The 27,902-nt window shown below is 29.4% G+C and overlaps 1 protein-coding gene across 6 annotated transcripts in view; it reads right to left on the reverse strand.

The window, feature by feature from the left end:
• Positions 1-356: 356 nt before the first annotated feature.
• The window catches only part of LOC143223110 (DDB1- and CUL4-associated factor 17-like), a 45,205-nt gene continuing 17,659 nt past the window's right edge, over positions 357-27,902 (reverse strand). For 4 of the 6 annotated variants that reach the window (XM_076450586.1, XM_076450589.1, XM_076450587.1 and 1 more), the window contains 5 exons: positions 27,159-27,268; positions 20,530-20,666; positions 13,970-14,135; positions 7,385-7,543; positions 357-2,697 (listed from right to left, as the gene is read on the reverse strand). In XM_076450586.1, the coding sequence (XP_076306701.1) occupies positions 2,485-2,697; positions 7,385-7,543; positions 13,970-14,135; positions 20,530-20,666; positions 27,159-27,268 (785 nt within the window). In that variant the 3' untranslated portion in view covers positions 357-2,484. Of the gene's footprint in view, positions 2,698-7,384; positions 7,544-7,607; positions 11,370-12,285; positions 12,351-13,969; positions 14,136-20,529; positions 20,667-27,158; positions 27,269-27,902 lie in introns of those variants that run through there. The other 2 variants (XR_013012668.1, XM_076450590.1) reach the window with 2 other exon arrangements.

Below are 27,902 nucleotides of genomic sequence, written 5' to 3' on the forward strand. Positions count from 1 at the left end.
CCAGGCTGTGATAGAAAAGCATTGTGGCGACATCTATCCTACACGCCAAAACCTTAATATATCTATCAAATACTTATTAAAGTCGCTACTTGTTTCTAAACAAATGCGTTTCTTGGAACTTACATGAAAATAAAATTATACCCATATTCACAGCATTTTGAAAAATAACAGTTGTTAGTCTGTCAGAATGAAACACAATGTAAAGCTTTTTATGAACTATGTGGTGAATAAAATATTGAAGGCACAAATTTTGTTAAATTAAAATATTAGTGAACTTTTTTGCTTTTTAAAGAGAAAAATAAAAATATAATAAACTCTGGCATGAAGTTTGCAGTTTTAAGAATAGCTACATCGTATAAATGTTTAAGTAATAAATTCTTTATTATTTAAGCAGGTTTATTTAATAATTACTTTTCATTACTGTTTAAACTTACCTGAGAAATCAAATCTACATTTTATTTCTGTTTAATTCTATGTTTATTCAGTTTTTATTAGAAACAATTCTGGTAGGGTTTAATATTACCTCTTATAGAATTACATAATTGCTATGTACATTAAGACTGCCATTATTTATAATTACCATAGATGAGAAATATTAATAAAAAAAGCAAGGTTCACTTACTTAAACTAGTCCCAAGTGTAAGAACTCTACATTATGTAGTACAACATGATAAAAAAATGTAATGTGGTGAGAAGTTAATTTTGAATAATTTAACCTAAAAAAACTATATTAAACAATTTTTTAAAGAAATTTTACTATCTAATGGAAATAACAAAACTGTTCTGAACAGGTTCAATATCATAGTAATAATCATCTTTCTAATAATGAGACCAGAAATATCTATCTTTTACAAGAAAAAAAAAAGTTGATCCCTAGTTCACATTTTCACACTTTCCTGCAATGATATATAAAAAAGCATAGTTCTTGTTAAGATCCTGGAAATGTTCCAACAAAAATATACATAATTAATTACAAGACTAACACCCGGTGTTTGTTTATTTAGCCTATGTCAACAGTGCAAACTCATAAGCCTATTCTAGTAAATTTCTTTATCATCTCATTTATAAATTTGTAAATATTAATGTAAAATGTCATAAAATATCCAAAATTAATTTATAATAGTAGACTATTTTACAGGCATGCTGGTTGCTCAAAGTATGAATTCTTTAATATATTCTGAAGCTACAAAAAAGTTCTTTCGTTTCTAATTCTAAACTTAAAAAAAAACATTTAAAATATACTCAACCATGATGTTAATTTCAATAAAAATATTGTCTTTCAGTAACATTAGAGTTAATTAATTATAAGAATAATGTTACTTACAAGTAATGACAATAATTTAATGTTAAAATATTAGAAATATAGCAGTTTTCACGTACAACAATTCATCATATTCAAATAATAATGGCACTTTGAAATGATATTGATAAGTAGGGTCACTGTTACATCTACACAGAAATAACAGCATAAGTTTACTTCTGGTGAATATGGTTGTTTACAGAAACAAGTTACTTAAAAGTGAGACTAACACTTTTTAATGTTTACAACAAGAAAATAACTCATATCACTGCAAAATAATATTGTTATCCAAACAATAATAGTACATTCAATTGTTTAACTAAACCAGTAAATTACATTTTACACTATAAATCTAACTTGTAATAAATGTTACTCCTAACTGTTAAAAGTACTGAAACTAGTTTCATGTTATTTTCCAATTGTTAAAAAAATTAGTGCTAGTTACATACACATTTAAAGGAAGTTAAAAGCACTAGTGTTGGTCTCAGTTTGTAAATTTATTTTATTGCAAAAACAATTGTTATATATCTTCATAATTAAACCAATTATATTAGGTTGAAGCAATGACAATAATGAAATTAAAGAACCTTCAAAACAAATTTTGTCTACAAATAGTCACAGAGTAATTTCTTACTAACAAGTATGGTAAAATCACAAAATAAACAGACTCATCAAGTTTTCAACAATGAAAATACATATCCAACATGTTAACTAAATGTTGACATGAACTGACAAAACTACCGTTAATTAATGCAGGAAACAATACAGATATCTTAAGTTAACATTATGCACCTATTTTACAGCAAATGGTTAACTCTCTTCACAAACGTTACAATTAATTATTCTGAGCAAGATATAAAATCAGTTGATGGCAGTGAGCACCAATTTACCAAACAGAAAGGTTACCTGGGTGCTTTTCTAGATACTAAATGTCAAACAGATACCTTAAGAAATTTGAAGCAATGCCTTGTTCACCTTTAAAAACAAATATATTTACATACAAAATACACAATGTCCACCTGGAGAGTTTTAAACTCACAAAATGACCCTTTCTTTTTCTTTCATGAATAACATTGCTGAATGTTTGAGGAATATTAATTCCTATACTCCATTGTTTCAATAAAAACATCCAAATATAAAACCTTCCAATATTTTGTCATGTGAAAATGAAAGATCTTACTTTATTATACAAAGTTAATAAAACTTGTTACAGTATTAGAGCTATCTTTGATCTTCTTCCTCTCACTCTTGGTTTTCTTTGATCTGCTACCCAATAGAGGATCTTTCACTCCACTAGGCCGAAACAGTCTGTACACATAGCAACTGAATCTACGACACTCATTTCTGGTAATGATGACAAAGGTCTCAAGATCCATGGTTAATGTATGGTCAGCCAACTAAAAATGTAGAGAAAAATTATCGATATCTAGTAGCAATCAAGATATTTATTGTTAAATTACTGTCAACAAAATTCACATGAAGCCAGACTCTTCACAGAAATTGGTAAATCCACACTTAATGTGTCCAAAACTTGTATCAACTAAGACATTAAGAGCATGTTAGAAGTCAGTTCTGCTGTGATGACACTCACACGAATGTCTCATATCATAGACATTTTATATGGATGTATATATAATGTCTGGTTTACTTTTATTAAAACATTCCTCCTTCAAAACCCATTAAAATGAAAAAGTTCAAAGTTACATAGAGACATTGATGTGATATTTCCATGAATATAATTTAACCTTCTTAAACATTTAAAACATACCCCAAAACTGTGATAAGCTATAAAAAATAAATTATATGCATGTGCATCATGTGGTACTCATGTACATCATGGTACAAACTATAATTGAATAAGAATACTTACCCATAAATATTCTGATGTTATTTTGTATTATAAAAACACTAATAATAATAAAAAAAAACTTGGTATGAGGCAGCACTAAAAGTACTAATATTCACTCGAAAACATAATAATTCACTATTGACTTATTATTTACCCATAACACTAAAATATTCATGTTAAAGTTCTTATTAAATATTCAAGGCATCTCTAAATGAGATGCAAGTAATAAAATAGAGAATTCACTAAAGAAATGTTGAAGGTTCACAACAATGAATGATATCTATGGTAAAGATACAATAAGAATTTAGAAAACCACCATAGATTTTCTATAGCGTAAGCCAAGTACTGATCATGTGATCATAAACTCACAATGGCAATGAACAAGTTATGATCAAACAGTGACAAATTTTAACTGTTCAGAGTTCATAGCAACATCAATATATTAACTTTCCATTAGAGCAGAGTAATTGTGAAATTAATATAATTAACCTGGTAATGAATATAACTTAACTAAATATAATATACTTTTCCTCCATTCTTATTTATAAAGATCAGCAGAAAGCATTGTTTTACCACTTGAAAATTTTTTACCATAATCTCAGTAATATTTCACAATGTTCAACCTTCTTAGAAGATTTAAATTAGTCCTAAATGCATATATTGAGCTAACATTGCAAAACAATCTCTACAATAAAAGTATAATACTAAAGTTTAAATTATAAAATTATTATATTAAACATTCTAATTAATACTGTCAATGAAAATAGCAATAAAGAAATTATAGAGTATGTATTATTTAGAGAATATGCAAACACTAGCTTATGGCTTCAAGTTCTAGAGTACATTTTATTTTATTTGGAAACTGTAACATCAGTAAACCTGTTAAGATGTACTTTCTCTAACTCTCTCTAACAATGTCTCTTAACCAGTGGTAAAATACACAATAAAACTGTTCCTTTTCCTCTAAATAACTTATAAAACTGCAATCAGTAGCAAGGATATTGTAGAATTTTAAACACAGTTGAATGAATTTTGTGTTTAACCCAGACTCTCTTGTCAAAACTTTTCTGACAGCCTTGTGTCTGCTGGTTCTGTGTCTTTGACAAATGACACTGCCAATCCCATATCCATTTGCATTATCTCCATTATTTAAATATGTACTCCCAAAAGATGAACTAAAGCAAGTTCCAAATGGATATTTTTTTTCAAAAATGATGTGCTGATGATGAAATGAAGACCAGCAGATGTACCAGCTTCAGAAGAATGGGTTGTAGTTTACCAAATAATTGTTCTCAAAACATATTACTTTGAAAGATTGAAAGTTGCCCATGAACACAAAATCAAAGAAGCCACACATATACAACAACTAAAACCAAAACTAAACCAATATAAAGGACCACCTTTATACCTATACTAGTTAATAATCTAACATCTAACTGTAACATCCCCTACAATCCTGTACCTGTTTAAACTCTCATCCATAAGACATGTGCCCGGCAATGGTCAGTTGTAAACTCTCTCTTTGTTAACCTAAAGATGATCTAAGAAGGTCAAAACATTGTTTTCTACTTTATCAGTGAAAGTGTCACCCATACCCATACCAGCCATCCTGAGATACATTTCTACCCAATTGTGTTATGTCAGTATGTTAAAATTCTATCACAACCAAGATCCATCCAAAACTATTTAGCTGTTGAGTGTTCTTCTGATACCAATGACAGTTGCTTTGACTTTCATAAACCCATAAATGTGAAAATATAGGAGATGCATGCAACATCATAGTGCAATTATACTATTCTGCCCAATCTTGATTCAGAACTCAATAACTTGCCTCCTGAAGTAGAATTCAACCTGCTAGTTTACTGAATGAATGCAAATACATGTTTCTGGACATTCCTAGTCAACGAACATTGTTGTTCATGATGAGGATGCAGACAATGCTTCTACTGTGAAACAACATCCCTATCACGTGAATCCAATCAAGGCTGATAAAATATATTATATGCTAGAAAATGGAATTACAGAACCCAGTAAAAGTAATTGGTCTTTACCTTGTGTACTGGTTCCTAAATATGATGATTTTATTAGATTCTGTGCTAACTTTCACAAAGTAAATGCATTCACAAAGACAGATTCCTCTTCTATTCCAAGAATGGAGGATAGTATTGATAAAGTTGGAAAAGCCAGATATATCACCGAGTGTGAATTACTAAAGGGATAATAGGTTGTTCCTCTAACTGACAGGGCATAACAAATCTCTGCCTTTGTTACTCCTGATGGATTTTACCACTTCAATGTTATGCTGTTTAGGATGAAAAATTGTCATGCAGCTTTTCAGCAAGTCATAAATAAAGTCTCAACAATCTTTCACATGTTGGAATTTAAGCACATAAAATTGTGATTTCCAATAACACCTGAGAAGAACATTTTTGTGAATTATGTACGTTTTTGACAAGCTCAAGAAAGTCAATCCTACTGTAAATTTGGCAAAAAAGTGGCTTTTGTAAAATCAAAGTTGTTTATCAAGTTTCTCCAATTCAAGCCACAATTGAATGTATTGTGAATTATTCCACTCCTACCAACAAGAAAAGTTTGATGAGATTTTTGGAAACATCTGGTTAGCATAGGAGGTTTTGTAAAGACTGTGCTGACATCACTGTACCATTAACATATGAAGTGAACAACAATTAAAAGTTCATGTGTTCTGAAACATATCAACCTACTTTTGAAAAGGTAAAATCTTTATTGTGCACTTACCTTGTATAGATGGCACCTGACTCTGATAAGCCTTTCCCATGAGTTATTGATGTCAATTTTTGTACTGGTGCTGTTCTATTACAATCAGATAATAAGGGTGTTGAAGATTGTTTATCAATTTTTAAGAAGTTTAATTGGTTTTACTGTTAACATGTATGTGACTGCATCACAACACTGTATCATTTACACTGATTATAACCTGTTGTTGTTTTTGAACCAAATGAAAGGCAAAAACAAATACTGTTAAATTGGAGGTTAGCATTACAAGAGTTTGATTTTAAGATAATCCATGTCAATGAGGTTGAAAACATACATGCTAATGCACTTTCATATGCTATGTAATTTTATTATCATAAGATTATTTGTAACAATTGTGTTATATACTGACACTGCATTATATTTAATGTATTGTTGTCAATGTATATATAGATATGATATATATATATATATAGTTAAAAATTTTTAGTTCTCTAAGTGAGGAAGGTGTGATGGATTTAATATCACATATTTATTTTAATATGTTTAAGTTTAATATGTTCAAGTTAAATGTGCTTAACTTACACTGTTAAATATGTATTGCAAAAATTCCTGTCTATTTACTAAAGTTGTAAAAAAGTTTTGAGTGTATGAATCAACAATATGTATGTAAACACTTGTGTATTGTATATATTGTTGTGTAAGCTGAAATTTCTAGAAACTCTCTTCACACCCATAAATGTAATCAATACAACATGCCAAGAGACAGTATATATTTTTTGTTTGCTACAGATGAGGAGCTATAAACCTTGGAAACTATAACCGTGATTGTTATAACAATTATTAATTGGAAACTTCAAATATCTGATCAGTAATATTTATAGATTTTGAACACTAAAAATCATTTAACTTCAATGGATTCACATCAGACATTAGTATTTTTACAAAGCAGTGTACAACTCGGCATGTGATTAACGAAGATCACAGATCTAACTAGCTCTCTGTTAAGTGAATTATACCTAAAGTAACTTGCTCATCATGAACCCTCAATAAGACATCAAGGAAATTCCAGACCAGAGAGATGACTCAATATTGTTTGCAAGTTTGTAAAACTTTTGTACACAGATCATTATTTGTAATAACCATTACTGTGAACTGTTTTATTGTTTGTATATTAAAATACATTTATATTTAAAAACCGTGTGTATAAATTTTGCTAGCCTTTGTACATTCATAACAGATATATCTGAAAGCATTTGACAAAGTTTCACATATAAGCAACTTTGAGGAAGTCCTAATAGAATAGCATCACAACTCTTTCTAGCATAGATACCATATTTACACTTGTCTTTTAATTTCAGTATTCTACAAGTTAAATAAGAACTATTTTAAAAAGTGAGAAGCTGAAAAAAATAAGCTATCATCAGGCTTAACTGAATAACAAATCTTACTTAGGCCTAATGATACTAAAATGTTATACTAGTGTTCTTTTCTGTAATTACCTCATCCATTTTCATTTTAAGATCCACACATTTCATTAATTGTCCTGTTTCATTGTCATGAATGTTGATTTTTCCATGACAGCTTTCATCCTCTGGATCAAACCCTAACAATGCATAGATGTCCAATTCATTCTCATAATCATCGCTCAAAATGCTTTTCTGAAACATTTCAGGTAAAAAAATATTAATATTTAAAGAAATAAACAAATTAATGCTCATAAAAATAGAGTAAAACAATATTTAAAAAACTTTTTCACAAAAAATTATTCTCTGGCATTTATAAAATTTTCAACAATTTTTATATTGCAAAGTTATTACTTTTCAAAGCAATTTTTGTCTGCAGTGAAAGAGGTCAGGATTTATGCAAACAATGATAAAAGTTATATATAAAATTTTAAGCTTTGTCAATTCAAATTAAATAGCTTTTCATGCACAATGTTCAGTGTTATGAACTCCACACGTACAGTTTTAGTGGACCAAGCCTATACTGGAAAATTTAATACTTACTAATAACATCTTAAATGCTCAGTAAACATTACAAGTTGTAATAAAAAAAATCAGAATTTTTGGTAAAGTATTCAAACTAAAGGTTTGTCTGTGAAATTACATAACTCATTCTGATTCAGACTCTGAATAGTCTGAACACAAGAAGAGTTTCATGTGAAAAATAAAAACTTTTTCATTTTATTACAGTTTTTATATTTTATCCACATAACATCAAAAATCTCCTAATTTAATATCAAAATTATTTTATAACGAATATATATTTCATCTGTTATTTTCTATAACCTATCACCATATAAGCTCATCCATTTAGTTAATTTTGTAACCACCACAAAAAATATGAAGTAATTCCAAATTACCCTTTTTTCTTGCATAAGAAAATTATAAACACCAAGCAAATCTATACAATGAAAAATTTTAAAAATATATTGATTTACATAACAAGCATGTAGCTTGCATACCTTGAGAAAATGTTATTTTCCATATTTTTCTGTGCATAAGATGCACTTTTTTTTCCCAAAAAGTCCTCAAAACTCCCCCTGCATCCTGTACACAGAAGGTCAAAAATTTTGTCTCTACTACTTCTGAAGTATTATAAAGAATAATAAAAGATTATAGTGACATTGAACAAATAAGTAAATTATAACTATGAAAACTATTTTTTCCCTGAAGATAGCCTTGAAAATGGGGATGCACCTTATACACTGAAGAATATGGTAATTCATTTTCCATTCATTATTTCTTGTATAACCTAACAAGTTTTGAATTTTTTATATCAGTTACTTAACATTAAATATAAATTATGCATAAGACACAAAAGGTGTAGTGCCTATGTATGAATCATGGTCTTTTGCATTCAGTTGTTTGTTTGTTTTGTTACTAATCACAAAGATGCATAATGGATTAACGGTACTGTACCCATCACAAGTATAACAATCCAGTTCTTAGCAGTGTAAACTTAGAATTTTTTTGCATTCAATATCTCAATAAAAGTTAAACCTAATTTATGGCACAGCTATTATTAGTACTTTACTTATTTATTTATTTCATATATGCAATTTAAAAAACAAAATAAAAGCATGCCCAAAGAATACAATGTGCTATGAATATTGAAACTGAACTGGTTCTTTAACCAAGCCAGAAGTGCAACAAAATAATTTCTTAACCAATTGAATTGACCTATTGAATAGAAACAATAAAAGAGTGGAGAGAATAATTCTAAAATTATTACCTGAACAAGAAAGCCTTATCCAGAAACCAATAAGTTACAACTTCCTTTTTCTGTTAGTTATAAATAATGCAGTAACAAATTTAATACAGTTTTACTGACATATTTTTGAAAAAAAAAGTGTTTAATAGGAGAGAATGATATGTGGGTTTGACTTTCTGGTTTATATCTCAGCAAAACATGAAGACTGAAGGTTATAAATTAAAACTATGTCTTAGTGTTAACTATAATATATATGATTATTACACTCAGAATTTTAAACAGTGGTAGACAGAAAACCTAAAATGAGCAATTCAGAAAAAAAAGTGAAGATTTAGAATTTAATTAAATTGTTTTATTGAAATTAAAATTCCAAACTTTCAAAATATTAAAATTTGATACATAAACTAACTTTTGACACCAAGTTTGTTGAAATATATTGATAATATAGTTATTTAACTAATTTGGAAAGTAACTCTATAAAAGGTTGCAACCCCATACTTGCATCTATACTAACTGGGTTAACTAAACAATATTGTTATGTAAAATGTACTCACATTTTGACTACTGGAATGTGGGGTTGTGGCCCCACACTCACACCTGTACTAACATGGTTAACTAAACAATATTGTTAAGTAAAATGTACTCACATTTTGACTACTGGCATGTGAGGTTCTGACCCCACAATCACACCTGTACTAATATGGTTAACTAAACAATACTGTCGTGTAAAATCTACTCACATTTTGACTACTGGCATGTGGGGTTGTGACTAACATGGTTAACTAAACAACACTGTTATTCAAAATGTACTCACATTTTGACTACTGGCATGTGGGATTGTGACCCCACAATCACACCTGTACTAACATAGTTGGCTAAATAATACTCACATTTTCCATATGCCATTAGTGTACTCATAACAGTATATTAGAGAAAAAAGGCCTTAAACGTTCAAAGAAACATTTCAGTACAGCTGTGATTTGAATGTTTTCTACTGGTGTGTAGATGTTTTACTTTGTAATCTACTGTTGGTCATTAGTAAAACATGGAGTTTTCTCAAACAAATAGGTTGCAACCAATGCACATACTTTTACTGCATCACAATCAAGCATTTAAATAAATTTAGCTTTCAAATTAAAATGAAATTCACATAATTACTTTTAGATAAATTGATTGGCAGTTGTTACTTTGATGTACTATCAATCTGAGCACACACTCCACCCACTTCCTTTCATGATGTCATGGAGTATCTCATAAAGTTTCATTCTTAAGTTTAGGTTAGGTCTAAAATATTCCTCTAATTGAAAAATAAGTATATAATTTTGAAACCATGCTCAGAAGTTGATATTTCCCTAAACAGAAAATGTATTAACAATAATACTTACCTCTGCTGACAATATAGCTACTTCTCAATCTCTGGTATATCTGCTTCTTGGCCACCTAAGAATGGAGAATGCTTGCTCCAGTCTTTTATACCCCACTTGAATACTTTAGGTAAATTCTAGTTTACATATTTCTCCACCAACTTCAATGAACCCCCTATCTATGTACTATAATAAGCACCTCATGCCAATAATGTAATAACTTTCTCAAGATGTAAACCTGCTTTTATGAAATTTCTCAAATTGTAATAAGAAACCAAGATGAGAAACAATGATGAAGACATATCTGCAGTAAAAGCTGACACCAGTGAAAGAATTCACTTCCATGGACATGGGGTTCATAACTAGTGACCAATATAACAGGAACTTGAGATTAAGGACAGTAACAAAAGCACTGGGTACAGCAAGTACAGTATAGTATGGTTGACATATTGTTATACTTCCTTTTGTACTTTAAATCATCCATATAAACAACAGAGCAATACTTGTGTCAGTCAGTCTGTATATGTATGCATGCTAGCTCACATGGAAACCCAATATGCCAACTGGCTAACTAAACAGTAGTATTTAATGTGGATGAATGATATTTAACATATGAATAGAAAACTCTAACATTTATAACACTTAACTTTACAGATGGTTAATTAAATAACATAAACAAACATGCATGGGAACATATTAACTTAATTCTTTCTCTTGTTGTAGCTGATAAATAACTTAAAACCATTACATTTCAATACTAATTCCAACAGGTGATTAAAAATTGATAATTAAGCCTAAAGTTCAAATACTCATCCTATACGAAAGATGAGTTTACTCTCCATATAATCTTCAGCAACCAGCCTTAATTGTCCCTGCCACAACGTTATTCATGTTTGATGCTCTACAGCTAACATATTCCATGAAAAAAAAATTATAGGTCTTAAATGACAGGCAAATCAGATTTATACACACATAAGCAAATTACGAAAAAAACAAACAAACATGAAAATAGTTGATTTTTATATATTTTGGTACCATACTTTAAAAGATTCACTATTTTATAACACTGATTTATTAACAATTTAATCAATAAAAATCTCAATATCTTACCTAAAGATAGGGATTATTCAGAAAGACAAGATGTTTCACAGAAAATGTTGCATACAGGTATACTTCATTTATAATCGTGCTATGTTTTTACACTTACTTTAAATCTAAATACAAGAACTTCATATTATACTTAGAAGATTTGTGTTTCAATCATGTCCAGATACATAAAAGCACTGTTATTCAAAAGAATTATCTATTTACAGCATATCCTTTGGGTTATGGCTCATATGTCACAGCACAAAATTCATATGTTGGAAGTAGAAAATTCAATATTGTCTATATCCATTTTTCTTTAAACTGTTTTCACTAAACATTGTTCTAACAGTTAAATAATTTTAGTGTGTACATTGCACACAAAGCATGAGTTTATCCCTTAGTAAGTTCTCAATATTATAGGGTAATGAATGACTTTGCAAACTCAGTGAAACATTAAATGTAATATCAAATCAAACATCACTCTAACAATTACTTTGTAATGGGAAGAATGTAGAGACACAAAAAAATACAATCCATCCAAAAGGGCTCCCATGTCCATTGTTAATTTCATTGATTAATCTAATCCAAGGAATGAAGTATCTAATGGCAAAACAGGCTAAGGTTAAACACATAGTTGGACAATAATAGAAAATAACCACTTTATATCTGGCCTCTCAACCTAACGAGACAACTGGACAGAGGTTTGATGAGAAAAGGTTTCTGAAAAAAAGACTTACCTGAATGATGCAATAAGATGGTCAAAGTATGTTATGTAAACTGTTCAGTAGAAAAGACATCTTTTCTATTTGTTAAAATAAAAACAAAGATTATAAAAAAAAATTTCAACAACACAATAAATCTTGTCATACTCACAACAAACATCACAAATAGTGACTCTATGAGTACATTCTTAGCTTCAGTATACCCTTTACCCCTGACTTATGTGAAGAAAACCCCCAGTCAAAAATGACAAGAAAATTATTTGTAAAAAAACAAATTATTACATTTCATATCATGTACGTGCAAAATTTTAAAAGGCTTAGCAACCTATGTCCAGTAGCAACTGAATTCAAAGGTCATAGCTAGAAGAGATAATTGTTTGCTTTACTTCTTTATTTATTGTTCTACATTTGAATAAAAATAAATAGTAATAATGTATATACATATATAATGTATTATAACTGAAATGTGATTGTATCTTACAAAATAGTAATTTACTAAAACACAAGCAAGATAGATTATTTTGTAAAAGTCAATTTTATATTCTTAAATATGGTAACATGAGTGCATATGCACCACTTCATTATAACTTCTGCAATATTAGCCAGCAATGGATGAAAGGTCAATATAATATACATATACATAAATGTATAATAATATTACAACATTTAAGCCATTTAGATAAAACATTTGTGTTTTCAAGTTACAATCCATAGTCATTCTAGAAATAAAAAAGCATAATATATATTAATTTTCTAATTTTTTCATGGTGGTTACAAAATCAGTTAAATCTACGAACAGATACAGTAATTCCAATTCAATAGTAAAAGTAACAGATAAAATGTAAAGTTGTTTTTTTAAACGTTTGATAATCTTCTGGAAGTTATAAGAATTTGGCATGTGAAATTTTTAAATTCTCTGACACAAAAAAGCATTTTAAATCTTAAAACAAAAATTACTTTGCATTTTGGATTGTCAACATTCTGAAAGAAAATATTTTATGAGAAAATCTTTAATTACAAAATCCTAATGATTAATTCCTGATAATTAAAACCTGATACTTTGTGTACAAAAGCCTTGTACTGTTTACTGATGATCTACAAAATTTTATAAACATTTGTATACATTATTAAAACTTATAGTATAATTACTCTGATGGATACTTTCATGGTTACGAGCTGGGTTAAATTTTATGATAAAAACCAACTCAAAAACCAAGAAGAATGTTTTAAACAAACAATAATAAATTCTCAAGTAATTATTTATTTCTACATCACAGTTTTGAATCAAATGATAAATGGTGTTTCTATTTACCTTACAAACTATCATAAATATGAAGGTTATATTATCATAAACTCTGAACATTTTTTTTAACTATATATGTTGCAAACCATCAGAAACATATAAAGAGTATATTATTTTTTAATTAATAAACTGTAATTATCTTAAAAGTTTGAAAATACTTCATTATCTTACTGTTTATTTCAAAGGCTATAACAAAAACATTTCTTTGTCACACATAGCTACTAAGTATTATCTTTTCTACTTTCATAACAAACCAACAAAGGCTAAGGTACATGTTATTTCTTTTAAATAGACAACATAGACAGTTTCCTATGGTACCAGTTAAACAATCATCAGTCCTGCCTTCTTTTATTACTTCAGTGTCTTTAAAAAAAATGTCATGTTTTTATTACTCACTTCACAGGACATCACAAAGTCTGAAGAGAATGTCTTCCTAGCCTCACGCAGTCTGGCTGTGCCAAGTTTAGACCCTTGTTTTCTTCTCTTCCCATTGTTCATAGAAAGTTCAAAACCATTATTTAATGAAGTTATTCCTTGTCCATTTTCTTTTAATTCAAAAATCCTAAAACATAAAAAAATTATTATTACAAAAAAAAGGTCACACCTTTGAACAAATTGTCAAGCAGATACAGAAATTAAAAATTTACACCATAAAGTATTTATCCTGCTTTATTCCAGAACTAAAATATAAACTCTCAAAAGTATGGAAAAGAATAATTAAACACCTTGAACAGAAAAAAAAAGATTAAAAGTGTAGGAAATAAAAACCTACACTTTCTGACAGAGAAAGAAATCACAAGTGTGAGGAAGATAAAGTACGTAAACTTTTTAAAAGTTTAAAAAGGCCTAAATCATAAGTTTGGTGCATAAGTTTTCACAAAGTGAAAGCCAGGATTTATGGTGAACACTAAAATGACAAAAACAATGGAATACTTAGAAATGTTCCAAACTGAGAAATGTATTGTTGATAATTATTTCAGAAACCACAAGAAAGTCTAATGTGATTGTTAACTTATTATGTTATAAAACACAATTACTAAATACAAAATAACTAAGACTATAAAATAGTAAGAAAGAAGCCATGTAACTGGAAAAACATACAAAGAAAAACATATCTCAATCCTTAAACAAAAAAAAATTAAAAGCTTACAGAAACATAAACACACATACTCACACATATTCATATGTACACACCTTCAGACTTAAAAATAAAATATATATATATATATTTCCACAAGAAGAATGCTTAAATTCTTATAAAAATATCAAATGAAATGTTTTAAGGAAGAGTTGTACATGTAAACATTTTGATTACTAAACTGATAAAATCAGAGGGCATGAAATATCTAACTCACCATAATGAGATAACCTTACACCATAAAAACTATCCAAACCCTCAGACTAAAGAAAAATAAACAGTAAAAGAAACATCAAAATTTACAAAATTAATAAGAGAACAAAATCATAGGAAAGAATATCTAAGCCCTTAGTGATACTGTTAAAATTTATCCAAGGTTTACATGACTGAAAAAATATCAGAAATTTATAAAAGGAATATCTATATACTAAAACTGAACAAAAAATAAGTTAAGCAATGAAGAAATGTTCACATTAACAACTGAAAAGTAAAATCATGGATAAAATGTTTCAACCATGAAACCAAAAAAATGATCAGAAGCCTAGAAGATGAAATGCTCTGTAAACAACTGGTGAGAATTATGAAATGGGGGGTAAATGAAAAATGTAAGAAGGCAACTTCAGATCAACACAATGAGGTTAATAATATAAATAAAAAGGCATATACTGAATTTATTAATTATTAATATGTCTACATAAAAGACCAATGTATATGGATATCAAATATAAACTCTTTCTTTCAGATAAATCACTTGATACTTAACTTGATCCAATTTCAGCTTGTTAACCACTTTAACCATTTATTTGATGTTGCATTAACTTGTGGTTAACTACTCATGTAATCTTTATCCTTACATAAAACAATTACCAATCACATTACTGACAAATATTCAAGGGTATTTCAAACCTCACCTATTATACAAAAACATATTACAACTATGGTTTTCCTCAAAAATTACACTTCACTACTGCCCATTTTCTTCATAATTAAATCCATGGTAAATTGACTATGACAAATATCTAAGTGCATCTCATACATCACTAATTCATTTTACAGCTATTGCATTCCTTCCAAATTATTGATCATAACAGAACAATAATTTCTTCACAATTAAATTAATGCTGATTTCCAATCCATCACCTGGATAAATAATCACAGAAGAAACTACCATGTACACATTTCTGTTATAACCAATATTACCTTGAACCAAAGCCAACATCAATATGTTGGAAAAGAGTGGGTTTTCCTCTCTACCCAACCATTATCAGTTAACCATATGTACACAAATAAGGTAAAAGAGGAGTACATACCACAACCTTTTCCAGAGTGCAATTCAACATTTTATTACTTGTTTTATGTCAGAGTTATCAAAAAATTCATTATAGCCCACACTACTGATTTAACAAAGGAGAACAAGTACCAGATACAGTACAGAGAAATACTGAAAAAAACTGTACATGTGAATTTCAGACATTATGCAAACTGTACAATAAACAACAAAATGTTTATTCTTTATATGAACATCACTTTGCTCTTTGACTGTCAGAGTCAGACTGATGTCAACAATGCACAAACATAACTTGAAAATAAAACTTTTTGTGACACATCTGATTTTTTGGTCACAACAGACATGTACATTATAGTACCACTATATCACTTTTAGATACTCATGGTAAATTAAGAATTATAGTTAATATTCCTTCATCATTATAATTATGTTGCACATTCCATTAAATTGAGATTGTTCCAGATAAAGGCTTATGGCATCCCAGAATACTAAAAACCACCCATTTGGACCATTATTTTCAGGATGCACATACCTCTGCAAGTTGCTGCTCAAATACATATATTTCTGTATATCAAACAATACTGTTTGTGCTAAATACTCTGCAGCACTTTAACTGACCACCAGAGTTAATCACATAAATAATGTTTATTCTTAATTCTTATCTTTAATTGCATCTTATTACTTATTGCTCACTTTCTGAACAATCAAAACAAAGAGGACATTTCACATATTCATTTTTTATGGTCTCCTAGTTAGATACTAACTAGCTAATGCTGGTCACAAAATCTTCTATTCTCAGCATATCTCTAAATTGTCTTCATCATCACTGTTATTCCAAAGCCAGTTTTATATATTCAAGAAAATGAAATCAACAAAATTAAATTATACCTGGAAACTGTATGGAAGTGGTAACTACATATAAATGTAACATAAAATTATGGAAAAAATTAGTCATAAGCCTAATAAAAGTTGAATATGAGATGAAATGATATTTTAAATTTAATATTAATACTTCACTTACATTCTAAAAAAAATTAATGGATTTAAAAGAGTTCCCATTGCTAATGTTTTTTACTAAAGTTTTTACACTTTAGTGTTTAAAAAAAAGGGATCTAAGTGTAATTATATTTAGAACCTGGATATGGTATTCATGTTTAAACAGTATACTTTATTGCAACATTATTATAAATAACTCTGGTCTTGTTCAAAGAGTCATAGATGGGAATGAGATCCCGAAGTGCTGGACTATCATGAAATACACTTCTCAGAAAGAGCAGTTAATTAATTCTAGTTGTTAAAGCAACAAGAAATGAATTCCTAGAACAGAGGATTGAGTAAATTATATTAAAATGGTTTTGGAGTCTCATCACTTCATTACAGTACACATTCCACAACTGTCTGATGGCTATGCATTTTGGCAATAGCCCCATAGCTTAGTTTTTATTGTACATCCAAATCACTTCTCTCTCCAGGCTTTACATAATCTGTCCTTGTATGAGGACGACAGTTTAACAATGTTCATTTCAATAGTACAATCCCACAGAAATCTACAAGCACTGTATCCTGCAAATTGACCAGTATATATTTGTATGGGAAAGCAAGAATACCCAACTCATTCTTGAGCTGTTTTAGGTATGACTAGAAGCCTTGGTGAATGCATACTCTGATGACTTCATTTTCAGATGAATGTCTTTCTTGTTTATATTGTATATTAATGTATGTATCCATTCTATTAATGGATTCTCACCTTTTATAATACATCACCATTTGATTACCACAGCTAAAATATGAATTTTTGCAGGTCTCTTTTCTGGATCCACAATCTACTGTTTTCCAATGCCATTAAATACAAAGGATATCTTTTTCTTGAAAACTTATAATCTCCACCCTGAACACATTTTTATAACCCAAGTATTTGAATATTTTGCATTGGCAAGGACTGTTAAATACCCTTCACAAAAGCAATCACATTTCATCAATATCATGCTACTTATCTATCAGACCATATTTTTGATAGGTTCCATTACACCATAACTTTATATAGCTGTGCGTGTTACCAGACTTAATGGTTTGGGTATTCAAAATCATTTTTTTATATAATGCACTTAATCCTGTAAGTTTCTAAAAAAGTGTAATTAACTAGTTTCTGTTGTTACAGTTACAAAGAATGATTTTTTGGAATATATTTCTAAAATAGAAAAGTCAGAAAAACAGTGTACTTAAAGCAACAAGACATTACTTAAAGGGCTTCCCAGAATACATTTCTCAAAGAATGCTGTTAACTTGCTAAAGCAGTAAGAGATGATATCAATCAGAACAAAAAAAGCATCACTCAAAATCACAGGCCACAGAACAAAATTATCTGAACCATTATTTAAAAAAAATATGTCTGACACATCAATTCTGTGGCAAATGACAAAACAGTTTCCACTGGTCACAAACAGTTAAAAAAGTAGAGGAGTAACTACTACAAATTTATTAACGTTTATGAGTACGATCAAAACGTAACAACAAGAAACACATGGAAATAAAAATTTATTTTTGATAAAAAGCACCAATAAATCTATGAATGGTATATTCTTTAAGCTGCTAAAAAACCATATTACAATTACTATAAGTAAAATTATAAGCTTGAAGCTGACATCAGTAGGAATACTTGAAACCTAAGCCACAAAAATTATACGAGTGAAGATGTAGGAAAAACTGAACCTTTTAATTGAATTAAAGAAAAATATAAAATATTTTAAGGTGACTGAAATGGAAAGTGCACAAAAGATCTTAAAGTTAACAGAGAATAAAAGAAAAATAGCATAATTGAAGGATAACAACGTGTACAAAACAATCATTTTACCATGACTAAAAACAGTAAGAAATATACAAAACCCATACCCTTATATTTGACTCAAAAATATATATCATAGGAAAGCACTGCCTTAAAGCTAGAGGACAAAATACAAAGCATTAAAGTAACATCAAATGCATTACATATATGATAGTCTCATTATAGTAATACATCAGCTAGTATTACATGCCATCTTAACATTTTTCTTACCTGACAATAAACTTCCAATAGAGACTCACCTCTCACACAGAATGCTACCTTCCCATATGTCTGCCTTAGGCTTGAATGCCTCTAAAATTTAGAAAACCCCTACCTAAACTTCGGAGATTTCTCAGGATTAGCACTACTACATAATGTTTTTGTTATGCAGCATAAAAATCCCTTCACCAACAGGAGGACAATACAGACTCCCTGCATACTAGCTCCCTCTATGCTTTTGCACTCAGCATTTTCATTCCATGACAATGTAAAGAATACTAAATCACACCAGAAGTGGGGAAGAAGTGCAAAAAGTATGTAAAGTGATTAGTATTTATCAAAAATACATTAGGAGGTAAGGAAAGTCTTAAATTTAGAGATTATACACACACCTCTACAAATAGAAAGTTAGAATCCAACAAGAAAGTGCCTAAAGGAAACCCATGAAGTGTGACATCCAATGGCAAGGTTCCACAGTGGAACACCTGCAGAAGACAGCATCACATCTCCTCCAAGGTACACTCCTTATCCAGACTGGAAAGAGGAAGAGGCAAACAAGCCCATCTTTGTGGGTGTAGGCAGAATAAGCCATCCAAGGACTTACACACATGAGGTTAGAGAGCTAATAATATGTGTAGTTTAGTTGCAGCATGTTCAGACCATATGTAGTGCTGACCTCAACTCTATGATCAGACTTATTGGACAAACAGCAGCTATAGGAGGGCACAGAAACAATTAGTTCATGTTATTCTCAACTCTACCATCAAACTTGTAAACTGTAACCAGCTGTACAAGACAAGAGAGCAACACTAGTAAGTGCATGTTCAGGAGGAGGGCATTATACATATATATATTTGTAAGTACTCATCTCAATTCAACTGAATGGGAGATGATTGCAAGTACTTGCAGGGTCAGCTCCAGTCCAGGCAGCACTGGATATGTGTCATCTGGTCCATGATAGGAAGAGGGTCCAAATCATTTTCATCTCATGAAGAAGCAGAAGGTAATTTCCAATTGACAACCTAGCAAAGGTACACATGTGAAGATCCTGACAACAGGGAAACACATTTTATCAACAAGCATAACATCAGAAATTCTGTTAGACTGGCAAAGTAAATACACATCTGATATGTTCAATGCTGAGGAATAAAATGAAGATCATGAGTGCAAATGCATATTGAGAGCTAGTGTGTGGAAAGGCTGTGTTGCCCTGTTAATGATGTAGAGCTTTTGATACATAATACCATCATTAGGCAGTAGTGCAAGTCACAATAAATCTTGTGAGTTTAAGTAAGAGTTGCCTAAAGGCTGGTGGCATACAAATCTCAAAGACAGATGTATGGGAAAAACAGCTTTCTGCAAGACATGTGCATATTGCCATAGAACTAATTTTTCTATTATACTGTGCAGACAGAACACATACAATAATTATTTTATCATTTCTGCTTATCAATGAATTTATATTTGCTAATACAAATCAGACAACTTACTTAATTTTATGAGCTGAATTGTACACAATTCTTCCAGAATCATCTGGGTGGAAAGTAACAGAGTCAGGTTCTGTACTGTTAGTTGGAAAATTTAAATATCCATTCTCAACAAGAACACTAGATGCAAGAGAGCACACCTGTAATTCACACAAACAATGGAATGTTATTACTTCTCACAGAAAGTGTTTGAACAGCCTAGAAAATAATACAGCTATTTTGACTCAGCCATGGTAAAAATACTCAAAAATAAATCTGGCATAAAACAAATCTACAAATCTCAAAAATTACAAAACTGTAATCTGGCAAAAAAGATCATTATCACATAATCACATAGCAGAAAACAAGGTTTTATATTTTCCAAAACACCCATAAACAATAACTGTTTATTCAGTTACACCTGATACATATCAAGTTTATTACTTGTTACAGATTTAACCCTCTCACTACAACTAAATCAAATACTTTAAATATTATCAACATACATGAACACATTTGGCATCAAAATTTAGTTACTAATTCAAATTTTAATACAAGTTTTTAATTTATAAGGAAGTGTGACAAAATTATCAATATGCAGTAGTATACAAATTGTGACATTCTCTCTCTTTGGTCGTTCAACCTCTCTACTTTATTTACCACCCCTCTGAACAGTATGGAATTCAACTTAAATTAATCATTACAAAATAAATATTAGTAAGACAAAGTATAAATTTTATAGCTTTAAATTTTATTTTTTTACAGAAAAGCAGACCCATTGTTGCATTATTTCTTTCACAAACTGTCAATAGTTCTCTTTTATACTACGTTATTTATAACCAAAAGAAAACCAATATTTTAACCAATCAAATTACTTATTATGTTGTGTTCAGTACAGAGTACTGTCTGTTTCGTCTTTGATTTGAAAGTTTCTCTCATGGTGAACCTATCGACAAGCTTAAAGTTAGATTTAAAGGCTTTCGTATCATAGTAAGAAAGCCAAATAAATTATGATAGTTATAGGACATTGTTTGTTTTGTGCATACTATTATTCTGTGTTCTTAGGTATATTACTTCAGTAAATAAAAGTTATAGAGCTTACTAGTACTATTAGTATAAAAAAGTTAGCTTAAATGTTATCGGCAACCAACAGCAAGAAAACAAGAGTTTACAGTTTAATGATATATCTCTTTTTTAATATGTTTTTTATTTATCACAGAATCAGCAGACTCTATAGAGATAGCCAAAGTATTCTTTAATACAAATGGGCACACTAAATAATCAGCAATGACAGAGTTCTACTTTAAAACATGAATGCTACTCACTTTCATTTTCTACCTAACAAGCCCAAAAACAAGGCAATAAATTGTTGGTAATATACCAATCCAGAATGCAACCAACCCACCAAACTGTTCATCTTTTTTTGCTGTTTCTTTCAGTCAAGATGATTCTACAACTACTTTATCACTATCATAAGTTTAGATCTAAACCCACTCTACGTATTTCTAGGTGGTGCACAATGTCATAACTTATTGAAATAACTAGCAGTAATTAAAAAATATATATATCATAATTCTAGTGTAAATGATGTTTTATCATTACCACTTAAAATTAGCTTTCTTCCAGAATTCTGATGCTCCATTAAAAAACTTAAGTATAAGGTGAAACAGGAGTTACGTGCCGATGAGTGTTAGATGACTGTAACATGTAGAATAGTCAATGCTTTGTACATTATAAAATCAGTGTCTTTAAGAAACCAAACCCAATATTATCATAAAGTGAAGGAGTAAAAAAAAACAATACACATAATATTAAACAGAATATTCAGAGAATACACTAATTTTCAGTTAAGGAAAAAATGTCACAAAACAAGTAATAAAAAATATTTTTTTAAATGTTAAATCTTGAAGAAATGATAGTGACAAAAACAAAGCAAACAAGAAAATAGAGATTGTTCAGCTACACATAAATCACTCCTTCTTGATTTTTAATATTAAAATTTAATGTTACATTGTGAAAGGCATTATAACAAAATGGTTATGAGGTTCATCAATTCGACCAACCTTGAAGTGAAAGTCAACTTAGTTTTCCTTGTATGTAAGTTCTAGGCACTTAGTTACTTTAAAATGATGCCTACTGTGACATGATCACAATACTATAAATAAACAAACTGCATACCAACAGTTAAGAAAATGTGAGTTTCAACTGCAATAATATTAAAGTCAAATATGCATTTTACAGTTTAACATTAAATTATAATAATGAAAATCATGTACAGATTTACAAATTAATTTATTACTTGTTATTATGAGATTAGCAAAAAGGTAAAAATTAGAAACTTACTGGGTTAGATAATGAATAATGAAAAAAAATCTTCATGACATATGCTTGCAAGCAGGTCATGCATCGTGTCATTCAATTTGGTAATGTGAGCTACACATCTCCCAAGTGATTTACAATTTGGATGGCAGAATGACAAGGTAGACAAGGATCATAGGTCAATGAAACAATAAAATTAAATATATAAAGATGTGGACTGTTATGAGTTTTAACTTTCTTGCTATGAGGTCAGTCAAACTGACCAAGTTTGTAACCACTTTGTAGTTTATAAAGTTTCCATACTGTAACTTTTAATTCAGCAAGTGTATCATCACAAAATTTGACAGTCATTCAGTAAACACTATAAGTGGTCTACAGAAAAATTACATTTTACTAATGAAGTAAGTATTTTTACTAGAGATCTATTCATGACTATATTGTCTTTTTTTTTCTTACCAATCCAAGCACAAAGAGGTTTCTTGTTAAGATTAAGAATACTCTTCTTCATCTCAAAATTCTCAAAATTAATTTGAATAATCTCTAAAACCTTCTAAATAAATTTCAAAAATTTTATTTAAGTAAAAACTTTAATTTCATCTGTTATTTTTTCTACCTCATATCTACACAAAGTTGATGAATTTGAATGACCTTGTAACCATCAACCAAAAGATCTAAATTACCATTTTATTACCTCCTAGAATGACTTCAAATTGTGACATGAAAACTACATTTCTCTATCACAGATAGCTTTAAACTCACAACAGTATCCTTCTATTTATAACTACATTTCTATGTCTGGCATGGCCAGGTGGTTAAAGCACTCAACTTGTAATCCAATAGTTGAGGGTGTTCAAAACCCTGTCACACCAAAAATGTTCACCCTTTCAGCCATGGGGGCATTATAATGTGAAAGTCAATCTCACTATTCATTAGTAAAAGAGTAGCCCAAGAGTTGGGGGTGAGTGATAATGACTAGCTGCCTTCCCTCTAGTGTTACACTGCTAAATTAAGGATGGCTAGAGCAGATAATCCTCGTGTAGCTTTGTGTCAAATTCAGAAACAAACAAAAAAACATAAAGTTAATTATTATTCTTTAATATATTTAACCTAAACAGCTTCCAATTTTTACATTTTAGTCATTATTATGATGATAAATAAAGAATACACATGAAAAACAAGAAATAAAATACCTGGGTGTTCACTTTTTTTTTTGTGCTGTCAAGTGTCATGACACTTAACCTTACTTTTTTATACTAACAGCACTACTGCACTATATCATTTTTTTACTTAATTAAATAATTCTCCAAAGAACACAGAATAATAACATGCAAAAGGCAGAATACAGTTCATAACTATCAACATTTTTCTGGTTTTTAACTATGCAACAAGAGCTGTCAGAAATTCAGCAAAGCTCATCAGTGTGTTTCCTGTGGATTAAATGTTGAACTGGAAGACAGACAATTCTCTCAACATAAAACACGATAATACAGTATGTCATTTGGTAAATTAAAACCTTAGTTTTCTGTTGGCTATAAACAATATGGTATTAAACAACAGAGGAAAGTACTGGCAATTTCTGAAGAAAGAATGTGACTAGTGGGCATGTTAAGGGGTCTGAATTTCTATTTGATAGTTTGGTAATTAAATAGGATTGAAGGCTATGAAAAATTATGCTTTATCTGAGTAATGACAAATTATAATGAGCAATTTATATTAAATTTCATACTTTTTTGGAAGGATGGTAAATGAAGAAAAGAAAGAATGCCGAGAGAGAAGATGTCTCAATTCTAAAGTGAGTGAAAATTCATATTTTCTTCAATATTGCCTTATAAAATTAAACACTTAAACTTACATACTAATAAAAATTAGTTTATTAACTGCACTTATATGCCAGACTTATTCATTTACCATGATAACAGAGTAGTTTAATTAACCTTTGAATGTAACTCACTTAAATCTCATGACAATAGCAAAATAAAATGCCTTTAGCAAGAGGATTACACTATTCAGAATACACAACTGTACAATTATGTTACAATATCCAGTCATTCTAGAAAAGAAAAAAAGATAATCTAGGTTTATTTTATATTTTTTAAAATAGTTACAAGGCCAGTCAACTCAACCAAATGTGTACAGAATTAGGGTAGAGAAAACATATAAGGTATAAAGTTTTACTGAAAAAAATATTTGATATTTATTTAAGAAGTTTAAGAAATTATGCAAGAAAAATTTCACAATTTTCATATGAAAAAAAGTAATTTTAATCTTAACATGAAAAGTACTTTACACTCAGAGCAGTCAAAACTCTGATTCCATATATTCACTGACAAATTTTTAATAAAAATAGTTAATTGATAAATTGATTTGTTGTGTACAAAAGACTTTAAATGATATTGAAAGGCTGCCAAATTTTGTGAAAAAGTTATAAGAGGGCTGTTCAAAAAATACGCGGACTGATGTCATAAAACAAAATGTACTTTATTTAGAAGTTACAGGTCTGGGACCCCTTCAAAGTACTCTCCTCCCCAACGCACACACTTATCCCAACGGTGTTTTCACTTGTTGAAACAGTCTTGGTACGCTTCTTTTGTAATGTCCTCCAGCTCCTTTGTTGCGTTTGCCTTAATCTCGGGAATTGTCTCAAATCTTCTTCCTTTCAAGGGTCTTTTGAGTTTGGGGAACAAGAAAAAATCGCAAGGAGCAAGGTCAGGTGAGTAAGTGGGGTGGGGAAGAACAGTGATCGAGTGTTTGGCCAAAACAAACAATTCGCAATTCAAACAGTCCACGTATATTTTTAACAGACCTCGTAGTATGAAAACTCTGATGATCACTTAATGGTTAAAAGGTCTGTCACATTGACCAAGCTCATAGCAAGAGCATTAACTAGTTGAATAAAAACAATAAAACTGGAATAGACTAACTTCTGTTAAGTGATAATAAATAATATCATATATTAATATACATATACATAATACTATGGATAATATACACTCAGGTTGATAGAAATAAAGAAAATCTGACTGGAAAACCCAAATGCAAACACAAGCCAACTTATAGGGCTGATAAATAACAGTCGATTGAGTAAACAGAATGAAACTGATATAGGTCAAAGTATACAGCAGATTAGAAGTTTACAGGTAAGAAAGAAAACAAAAATAATTAGAACAGCAGCTGATTCAGCAATCAATATTTACATTTGTTCAGATTGTGTTCAAAAACAGATATAAATCTGTTAAAATAAATATATAAATAGATTTAAATATAAACATATAATGTCTATTAATATCCTAAAATATTCAATGCATATAATTATTATTATTATTACCAGTTTAGAGAATTAATATCTAGATTTTCTTGCACAGTCATCATCATCTGGTTTGAATGTTTTATTTCACGTGATAAAATTATTATTATTATTACCAGTTTAGAGAATTAATATCTAGATTTTCTTGCACAGTCATCATCATCTGGTTTGAATGTTTTATTTCACGTGATAAAATTATTATTATTATTACCAGTTTAGAGAATTAATATCTAGATTTTCTTGCACAGTCATCATCATCTGGTTTGAATATTTTATTTCACGTGATAAAATTATTATTATTATTACCAGTTTAGAGAATTAATATCTAGATTTTCATCATCATCTGGTTTGAATGTTTTATTTCACGTGATAAAATTATTATTATTATTACCAGTTTAGAGAATTAATATCTAGATTTTCATCATCATCTGGTTTGAATGTTTTATTTCACGTGATAAAATTATTATTATTATTACCAGTTTAGAGAATTAATATCTAGATTTTCATCATCATCTGGTTTGAATGTTTTATTTCACGTGATAAAATTATTATTATTATTACCAGTTTAGAGAATTAATATCTAGATTTTCATCATCATCTGGTTTGAATGTTTTATTTCACGTGATAAAATTATTATTATTATTACCAGTTTAGAGAATTAATATCTAGATTTTCATCATCATCTGGTTTGAATGTTTTATTTCACGTGATAAAATTATTATTATTATTACCAGTTTAGAGAATTAATATCTAGATTTTCATCATCATCTGGTTTGAATTTCACGTGATAAAATTATTATTATTATTACCAGTTTAGAGAATTAATATCTAGATTTTCATCATCATCTGGTTTGAATTTCACATGATAAAATTATTATTTTTCACATACTTATCATTACCAAGTTTGCAAAATTTTCTATACAAACACAATTAATTAAAAACAAAATATGAAGTATTTACCTGTTACTGACAACTTAATATAATTTAATATAGAAATTTAATCATCTGATCAGCACTGGACCACTATTACCTGAAACACTCCATCGTGACGAGGAGGAGTTGTAATGAAATGGAACGGATGTCCTCCAATATGAATGGTGTAATCGGCACAACTAACTTCAAAAAGAAGTTGTGGTGGTTCTACAGGAAGAAATAGATTCTACCCTTATTAACATATACCAAGTTACTATCATACATTTGTATTGAAAAGAGAACATTCTAAAAGAAATCTAAGTGCTACGAACTCATAAGTTCCTAATGAGAATCAGAATTGAAATGATATAAAATTTCTTTTGTATTAATGAAATCATAGGAACTCAGATGTTCTTGATTGTATTTATGGTTGTATCTGTTTTTCTAGGCCAGAGCATGTTATAATAATGAAACAATAAAAGGTAAGTTGTTCTTTGACAAAGGTGACAGCTGTAGCTGCTTTTCAAGAAGAGAAACAATGTTTTTGAAAACATATAAAGTAAGTAGATTAATATGTTAAAAATACAGTTGGACTATTCTCTACTTTAATTTGTTTTGAATTTCCTGCAAAGCTACACAAGAGCTATCTGCACTCTCTACTTTAATACAATTAACAACTTTACTTTCAGGTGCCAATTTGTTAGGATTGTTGCTTAGACATGTGCCTTTAGAGAGTGTTCCACAAATAAACAAATGTGTATTATTCAGTACATTGCTGCCTGATGAAGATATGCTCTGTTGACCAAAAGCTAGGAATTAAAAGGAAAATATTTAATATACAAAACAGTCTATGTATTATATT

This window comes from Tachypleus tridentatus, chromosome 8 (genome assembly GCF_004210375.1).
Source record: "Tachypleus tridentatus isolate NWPU-2018 chromosome 8, ASM421037v1, whole genome shotgun sequence".
Lineage (NCBI taxonomy): Eukaryota > Metazoa > Arthropoda > Merostomata > Xiphosura > Limulidae > Tachypleus > Tachypleus tridentatus.